This window comes from Henckelia pumila, chromosome 2, assembly GCF_033568475.1.
Source record: "Henckelia pumila isolate YLH828 chromosome 2, ASM3356847v2, whole genome shotgun sequence".
Lineage (NCBI taxonomy): Eukaryota > Viridiplantae > Streptophyta > Magnoliopsida > Lamiales > Gesneriaceae > Henckelia > Henckelia pumila.
The window spans coordinates 6996624-7005712 of record NC_133121.1 but is presented as its reverse complement, the minus strand read 5'-3'; the positions used below and the strand labels follow the sequence as shown (position 1 = coordinate 7005712).

General features: G+C 37.2%; 2 protein-coding genes across 2 annotated transcripts; both read left to right on the top strand.

Annotated features, from left to right (window-relative positions):
* The first annotated feature begins 2444 nt into the window (after positions 1-2444).
* LOC140881828 (uncharacterized) lies at positions 2445-6749 on the top strand. Its single transcript, XM_073287431.1, has 4 exons — positions 2445-3186; positions 3910-4097; positions 5218-5897; positions 6391-6749. Exons 1-3 carry the CDS (start codon positions 2619-2621, stop codon positions 5887-5889), a joined length of 1428 nt encoding a protein of 475 aa, XP_073143532.1. The 5' UTR covers positions 2445-2618; the 3' UTR covers positions 5890-5897; positions 6391-6749.
* A 928-nt stretch (positions 6750-7677) lies between these two features.
* Positions 7678-8937, top strand: LOC140877153 (protein PHLOEM PROTEIN 2-LIKE A10-like). Its single transcript, XM_073280680.1, has one exon. It carries the CDS (start codon positions 7678-7680, stop codon positions 8935-8937), a length of 1260 nt encoding a protein of 419 aa, XP_073136781.1.
* The last annotated feature ends 152 nt before the right edge of the window (positions 8938-9089 follow it).

Genomic DNA, 9089 nt, shown 5'->3' with positions numbered 1-9089 from the left:
AGAAGAGAGCGTGAAACGACTCCGCAAGATCCCTGCAGCCAAGGATCATAAGATCATGAAGAAACCGATTGCACCTTGGCCACGAACCCCGCCCAAAGTGTACAAAGTGGCGCCTGTCGACTTTAGGGATTTTGTTCAGAAACTCACTGGTGCGCCTGAGTTCCAGCCCACACGCCTGCACGAAGGCGCGGCGGCGCGTGAATGGTTTCCAGTACTGGCTCATGAACATATGATCGGAAACGCGCCGCCTTTTGCCGAAGAAGAGCGGCGGCGATCAGTGGAGACGATTAGTTTCGGAGAGTTGATGATGAATCCGCGCCCTTAGCGTGTCTCCTCCTTCACTTTGCATGCATTTCATGTATTCTTTGTGCCCATAGGAATTAACATGCATACTCTTTCCTCTTTTTAATTACTCATCATTTTTCTTGTTCCAAGAAGCCTAGCCTCAAAATTCACCAAGATTAACATATATAATATTTTTTAATTAATTTTTTTAATTTTACTTTTTTTTAAAAAAAATATTATTGACATATTTCATATTTCTCTATCAATTTGTATTGGATAAGGACGTACGAGAAATATGTCATGTATTTCGAGTTTAAATTCGATAAAGAGGAATTATTGGAGAAATATTAAGATAAACAAAAATAATTAGATATTTAGACTAAAAAACACCACTTAGGCAGCAGGTGTATTCGATAAATTAAAAAAGAATTATACTATAATAATTATATATTTATGATAAAAAGAAAAAAAACCGTATTAGCGTCTAGGTGATAGGCGGTGGCCGTAGGGGTGCAAACGAACCGAATCGAGCCGAATAATGGTAAAATTTTAAGGCTCGAATTCGGCTTGATAAGAGTATATTCGAGTTCGAGCTCGATTCGAAGTTCGATAATTTCAAATATTTTGGCTCGAGCTCGGCTCGAAATGAAGTTCGAGTTCAAGTTCGAGTTCGGTTCGAAATATTCGAACCTATTCGTGAACTATTTGGATATTATGGTTCGAAAAGCTCGAAATGTTCGAAAAAGTTCGAAATGTATATATAATATTATATAATTATATTATATTAATTAAATATTAAGACTCGAAAACTATCGAACAGAGTAATTTCGGCTCGAGCTCGGCTCGAAAAAAGTTCGAACATGTTCGAATTCGGCTCGAGTTCGATAAGCTCGAATACGAATCAAATATTTATCGAGCAGACTCGTAAAGCTCACGAACAGGTTCGGTTCGTTTGCACCCCTAGCGGTGGGCTTATCGCTTTTTTTTATATATATATATATATATAAAGCAAACCCAAGGCCGATGGAAGAATTAATCAATTTATTTGATCCAACTCCAGGAGTATTTTCCTCACGTTTGATTTTACTTTATCCAATACATTATTCCACATTAAAAATCATACATAAAAAAAAATTCTGTTTTATATATTGCTCACTAGTTGATCAATATTTGAGGATGGATAAGATAATGATCGAGTTATGATGGGAGTCGAAATGGATTTAGTGTTGGAGCTGTGATGCAAGATTCTCACCGATGTGGTTGGTGCAAAAGCTTTGTTATCCGACATCCGTAATTGGTGAAAGGAGTAGAGTTGGCTATTTGTATTGGGACGGTCTTATGAATTCGACAAGTTCTTAATAATATTTGTATTTATTCAGATTCTTTATCGACTATTCAAGTGGCAACTCAGCAAGCGGAAGAAGCGGAAGATAGAGATTCATTTGGTGAAATAGCTTTGAAAGTCCAATCAATTCGGAAAGATCCAACTTTTATTTCAACCAGTAACCGGAACACATGTTTTGCGTGTGTACTAAAAAATTAATTATCATGAAGTAAAATTTGATTTTTGTAATCAAGAAGTAAATTTGAAAACTAATTTATCAAATTGAGACGTAAAGTGATAGATAGGTCAGAGTGAGAGTTGTCTTTTTAGTTAGTGGTTGGGGATGTTAAAGTGATAGAGAGGTCAAAGTGAGAGTTGTCTTTTTAATTAGTGGTTGGGATGTTAAAGACCGTAATATAGGAAACTTTAACTTAAAAAAGAGAGATCAATGTAAAGCATGAAGTGCAATTGTGGTCGTGGAAGAATATTTTGATGTATTTTTGACATATTAAAGCAGTTTTTATGATACCTTCAAATATAATAAAATAGAATAGATACAACATGCAAGAAAATCGATCGGTCAATTATGTAGTTCATGTTTTATCTTAAATTTTGAATAGGTGGTTGAAAATTTATCTCAATGATTGTATTACGTTGAAACACACATCATCTGATCATTATTGGTTCGTCCACATGATTTTGAGTTATTTTCTAAAGGATAAAAAACTAATAATAACAGAACGTCTAAACATTAGACAAAACGATAATATAAACTTCGTAAATTCCATCCAATGATCCAAAACCCTAGGGGGCTAGATTATTAAATACAAAATAAAAGTTCAGGGGAAAAATAATCAACAAAACGACAGCGTTCAGGAAGCTTAATCGCGATTGGCATTCTAGAAGACTAGAAGAAAGCTGTGAAAGTCCAGTGATCTGTAGTCTCCATCCATCTTCCCACGAGCAGTTCGCCGGCGATCCGTACCGGAAACTTATCTCCGCCACGATAATGTGGTTTGCCCGATCCATCGCCAACTCTCTCAAGCTCGATGACAACGATGAGGATGACGTCAGCGCCGCGAAACCCGAATCCAAGCAATCGGGAAGCCCTCGCCTCCAGAATGACGATGCATCATCTCCGACCTCTCCGTCGCGCGGCGTTAAGGATGACCTCTCGGACCTCACCAAATCCCTGACCCGTCAATTCTGGGGAGTGGCTTCATTTTTGGCTCCCCCTCCTCAGCAGACCAGACACGACCAGGAAACTGATGAATCCGATCCGGATTTGATATCGGGGATTCGGAGTGACTTTGCGGAGATTGGGGGAAAGTTCAAGAGTGGGATTTCTCGGATATCGAATAATATCAACGTGTCTGAAATTACGAAACTGGCCTCGGATTTCCTGCAATTGGGATCGGATGATGAAGGTGAGGATGGGAGCAAGGAGGGTTTTGATTCGGTGAGTAAAGGTGCAGTGGGTGTCAGTGAGGAAGTGGTGGCCTTCGCGCGGGACATTGCTATGCATCCAGAGACTTGGCTGGATTTTCCTCTACCCGAAAATGCGGAAGATGATCTTGGTATAGTTGATTTATGTTGTTTACTGAATATACAGTTTGTTTTTTTATTGTCATTTTTTATGTTGATGAATAAATTTTGGTCTCCTAATGATGCTAAGTCAGAAGCATATTGCATTTTATCTCATGCGAGAGGCAATTAATTGTTGAATTTGTTTCGCCTTCAATTCAAACTCCAATCGAGTAGTATACATCTTTTTTGTAATTTCTTCTGATGATTAACTAGAAGTTAAACACAAATGATATTCATTATATGGCTGTCTTAAGGGAGATTCAAGTCCATCAGGCATTGTTTTGGTACCATAAGGTACTGTGTTTGATACCCGTCAAGCCATAAAATTGCCTAATATCCTCTATCATGTGACAATCAACAGCCCAAAGATATCATATGAATGGCATAATCTATGAACTAGTTGTTGGGTGATAAATTTGGATGACAGAGGATTTTTTTGTTTGACAAATAAAGGTTTTATTTGTTGATTACCTAGATTTTAGCCAGAAAACAATGACAGAGATCTCTGTTTACCTTGTTATGAATTATGAGACCTCTGAAGCCCTTGTTGTAACTTGAGCACTTTCAAATTTAATCAATCCTCAACCCCTGTAATTTAAAAGAATATGATTGTGTATTTTTTCTTGTTCTTTCGAGGGGTATTAACTTTTTTTGATTTGGTATTTCAATTTTTATATGGTGGACATTTGGCTCATTATATTTCTTCGCCCTAGATTTTAATATGTCTGATGCCCAACAAGAACATGCCTTAGCTGTTGAAAGGTTTGCTCCAAGATTAACCGCTTTAAGGATTGAGCTTTGCCCTGGATACATGAGTGAAAGTCGGTTCTGGAAGATATACTTTGTTCTCCTTCACCCTAGACTGGATAGCCATGAAGCTGAACTTCTATCTACCTCACAGGTTTTCATAATCGCCATCTTTTTCATCTTCTTCTCATTAGTATTTTTTGTTGCCACTATTTTTTTTTTTTTTTTTTGCGAATGTAATGTTGAATCAGTTGAGATTCTAGAGAATCTGAGTTGGAGCTGATAACTAAATCTTTTGGAATTTTCTTTTTGTCTCCAGTTAGTTGACACATTGCCTACTCGGGCAATCTATGTTGCTAGTTGCATGTGGTATACAATAAAAAGAATTTTTTTAGTCTTACGCTTTATCCTTTGATTTTTCATGTTCAGGTACACTTCTTCTTGGAAATTTTGTTTCTGAATTTGTTGCTTAATTTTTTTACCTCTTTCATCCTGATATCTGCTATTATTTATTTTAATTTGGTTTATTTTGTTTTCGGAAGATAGATGTTTCTGTTTTTTGGGTGGCCGCCAGAGCTTGTTTGGTTGCTAAGAATGATTTGCATTGCAAGATTATGTGCACTGTTGGATAGGTCTAAGTTCATTCTCTTTTTTCTTTGGGAATGCCGTTCAGTCGACATGTGACTGGCGGTCAGAACTTGTTTGGTTGCAATGTTTCTCTTACTCCTGAACTGATATTTGTAATTTGTCTTCAACCTTTCCATACAAATTTACAGCTAGTGCATTCTATTTTCTATGATTAATTGATTATGTCATCCTTGAACTAGGTGTCATTTTGGTGGGATATAACAACCATGAAACCACAGTAGGAAAACATTGGCAACTGACGTGATATTTGTTCTTTGAAATAGAAGAGAATCATTTGACATTTCAAATTAGTATCAGAAATTCTTTCCATTCCAATTCGACTATTTGAGTAGTCTGGGATCTTAATCTTTTGAGGCAGTAGTAAGTCCATCTATTTGAACTGTCAAACAATAATATCATCTTCACAAGATTTACTTTCTACAAAAGTGGCAGAAATATTTGTACCTATACATACCATCCAATTAGTCACCATCTGGACATTGATTGTATGTTGCTAGATGGGCTAGAACGCTGGAGGCTGACAGCCCATTTGATGTGTAATGGTTCAAATTTAGCATGTGTACGTGTTCTGTTTGTTTCCTTAAACTACAGTTTTGTTGAGGTTCATCATTGCTTTTGCCATGCAGATAGTGAAAGCAAGAGCCTTGCTGACCCAAGAGTTGAAGGTTCGAACTTCAACAAAATCAGCAGATGTGTCAAGTGGAAAATCTTCCGACCCAGAAACCAAAGCTGGTTCTCAAAATGAAGAGCCCCTTTCAGTGCCATCCCCTGTCTTTCCTGGAAACGAGAGTACCAAGGGATCAGACATTGAGATACATTCATCCAATGCACTTGCAGATTTTGAAACAGTAAAGCACCCGATGGGGAGTAAAGACAGTCAAATTGTTGACAAGTCCATTATAAAAGAAAATGATAACAGCCAGGTTACAAATCAAACCACGAAGTCTGGTTTCTCAAATGTTTTGGGAGATAATGATGAAGATGATGCTGATGATTGGTTAAGGGAAGAAAGTTCAGAAATTGTTCCTGCCTCAGGAGTCACCATTCCCATTGAAAACGAAGAAGATGTCTCGTTTAGCGATCTTGAAGAAGATGACGACAGTGATATATCCTCGAATTTCAAAAAATCGGATCACAGTTTCAAAAAAGACTCTCCAGAATGGGTTCAACTGAGGAAAAGCTCGTCCGATTCATCTAAGGATATGGATGTCAAGCACTCTGGCAAAGCAAATGTAAATACCCATGACACTAAGGAATCAAATGACTGGCTCGATGTTGATGACATTGATGTTGCTTGATCAATCATGTAAGTCTTGCCTAATATATTGAGTTTACCTTTGTACTGTGAATGATATTTCTCCCATTTTCTGTCGTTCTTTAAACTCTTGGAAATACGGAGTTTGTATATAGTGTGCACGTAAATAAAGCGTGGATGCTGATTTTAATATGACTGGTTTTATTTAAGTTCCCTAGTGAAAGTAAATAACATCAGAAACATTGGAGATGTAGCTACACCCGTCTTATTGTATCTTCATCCATGAATCATGATATCCAAGTTAATCACACCTTTGATATTCCGTATCAGACTGGTGACAAATGAACAAATATTGTGGCATGCTTAGGTGACACATACATTGATTGCTTTTGCCCTTTTCTCAAAAATACCTATTTCTTCTACGAATTTTAAACTTAATGTCAGCGCCTCTTCTCCTCCCTACCCTTCTATTCTGGGTAGCAGCAATCTTTCTCACCCATTTTAATGTGCAAATTTTATTGATTCCCGACGTGGCCCTGCTAAGCCCGTCGTATCTGATATGGACACAGGATGTGAAGGTGATGGAGAAGAATCTCGGAGCATAGGAAAAAATATAACGCCGGTTTGTGTAGAGAAGACCGAAGAGCAGAGATGCGGAGAAGAAGACAAAAGAAGCCGTTAAATTGTCAAAAAAAGAAAAAATCTTTACCACCCTGAATTTGGTCTCGAACTTGATCAACGTAAAATTTGAACAAATTCCTAGCTTTAAGAGCTGTTCCCACGTTTTGTTTTTGTTTTTATTTTTATCTTGGAGTGAAAATGTGAATGAATAAGAAGTTTGTATGTAATTTTTTTTTAAAATAATGTTTTTGGTCTGTATGAAAAAATAAACAAATTTATGTATTTGAGATAGAAGAATAATTTGCACAAATAGGAATCCCATCCTTGACGATTTCAAAAGAAGGAGAAACACCAACCAGATGGCTAAATTCTAACTTGGTCTCTCATTTTTTTAATTTCACCTAATACTATTATTAAGAATCTCTATAATAGAGAGAAAAATGATGTCTTCGTCTATTTTTTATTATTATTTTATAATTTCAAATAATAGTCACTTATTAATCTTTATAATTTCAAATGGTGATTACAACTTACACCATCACACCACTAGACTTAAATCATAGGAAAATATTACATGACAAGGACACACACCGTAGGACCAACAACTTAATTTTCCTAGTAGCATTTTAAAGCTTCTCCTATGCTATGTATGTGCTCTAATATTGTTAAAATTTGAACACGTCATATTTTGTCCAAATTCAGACGTAAATTAAAAAAGTCCGGGACACTTTTTGACTGGAAAATGGGTGTCCTCTAACGTGCATGAATCATCATCAAGTAATAATAAACCCTTCATCCCTATCCTCCCGTCTTTATGGCTCACAGATCATCCATATCCATCTTAGCTGCTTCACACGTATTTTATATACCTATAATATAACATACATTGCATAAATTGATTATAGAATATTATATTAAACGACACTTTGATTCTTGTCTCTTCTTTCATCTAGTAGCGTTTTCAAAAACTCAATCGCTTTCCTAATTCCTACATGCGGGATTCTTAGTGGATCACCAACAACTGCAAATCCCCTCTGTTTCTTTCACATATGGACTTTTTCTCTCCCTCAGGTGTGCGTTTGCATCACTTTTTGGTTGCAGAATGGATTTTTTTGCCAGTAAAGGCATTGTGATTAGGGACTTGAATCTCCGAACGGACCGAACCCATTATTATTTTTGTCACTTCACGTCTGTAACTTTTGTGCAATTTATGGGTCGTCTCGAGTTTGTAAAGAAATGTTTGTTGTATGCAAAGAACAGGAAAAAATCGGTGCTTGTTTTTTGTGCATTGGGATTCACTGGCTATGGTGCTTACGAGATTTACAACTTGCCTTCTGTTGTTAAGAAGAGGGAAAGATTGTGCAAACTGATTGGGGCTTTGATTTCTGTGGCTGAAATGGTGTCTGATTCAGCTGAGGCATTCGGGATTCTTTCCAAAGACTTGAAACAGTTCATACAATCAGATTCCAATGAAATCCCACAAAGTTTGAAGCAAATTTATAAAATTACTCTGTCAAATGAGTTTCATGATTCATTGGCAAGAATCACCAGGGCTTTGAGCGTGGGAATCTTGCAAGGCTATCGACATGAGATGACCAAGAATGGCTTTTCTTTGGGTGTGGGTTCGGATTTGTCCGACGGGATTATGGATAGATTGTTTTCAAGTGCAGGCTCTGGATTTGCTTCCGTAGTCGTCGGGAGTTTTGCAAGGAACTTGGTAATGGCTTTCTGTTCCGAGTTTTTTAATGCTGATCATAGTTCTTCGATGACAAGTGAGAATTTTCCGATTTGGGTCGAGTTTATCTGTGATCAATACAAGTTTAGGGAGCTTGTTGGATATTGCACACAAGTATTTGTAAGCACAGCTGTGGCGGTTTATTTAGACAAGACGTCGAATGTAAACACATTTGATGAACTTTTCTGTGGCTTGACTAATCCCAAGCATGAATCTAGAGTGAAAGATATGATGGTATCTGTTTGTAACAATGCCGTGGAAACATTTATCCATACGGCTCATCATGTCTTGAACACAGATTCAGTTGCTGTTTCGAAACCAGATTTCGATCATTCCTTGAAGATTGATTCGAATGGTGGTTTCTTTGAGGTAGAGAAGGCGATTATCGGGAGAAAACCAAGTTTTACCCATTTAAATTCAAGAAAATTTAAGAGTCGTGAACGTGGTTTGGTGGGAAAAATGTCATCAACTCTGGCTGTGCCAAGAAACCGGAAGCTTGTCGTTGATATGACTGGAACGGTGGCATTCGAAACAGTAAGATCTTTTCTCCAGTTTTCGTTGGAGAAATTATCGGAGAGTGTGAAGAGAAGTGTTGATTTTGCTCATGAAGAGGTGGTGGATAGGGGATCTGAAACAGTTAGATTTGTGAGTGACAAGTCTTCTGCAGTTACATCTGTGTGTATTGCTTTGTGCCTGAGCATTCTTAATAGCCCGTGGAGTTTGGCTCCTCACTGATTTTCTTTTAATATTCCGATTGTGTTTGGATGAAAAAGATTTGTACGTAAATGCAAATCCGCCCATTTTCACAAATGTATATCCAAACAAACCAAAACATATTTGGAGTGTATCTTGCAATGATGGAGACAATGATTCCATGATGGTTCTTG

Coding starts and splice junctions, on each gene's coding strand:
- LOC140881828 (XM_073287431.1), top strand. CDS start 2,619: ATGTGGTTTGCCCGATCCATCGCCAACTCTCTCAAGCTCGATGACAAC. Junction 3,187..3,909: donor AAATGCGGAAGATGATCTTG/GTATAGTTGATT, acceptor TCTTCGCCCTAG/ATTTTAATATGTCTGATGCC. Junction 4,098..5,217: donor AACTTCTATCTACCTCACAG/GTTTTCATAATC, acceptor TTTGCCATGCAG/ATAGTGAAAGCAAGAGCCTT.
- LOC140877153 (XM_073280680.1), top strand. CDS start 7,678: ATGGGTCGTCTCGAGTTTGTAAAGAAATGTTTGTTGTATGCAAAGAAC.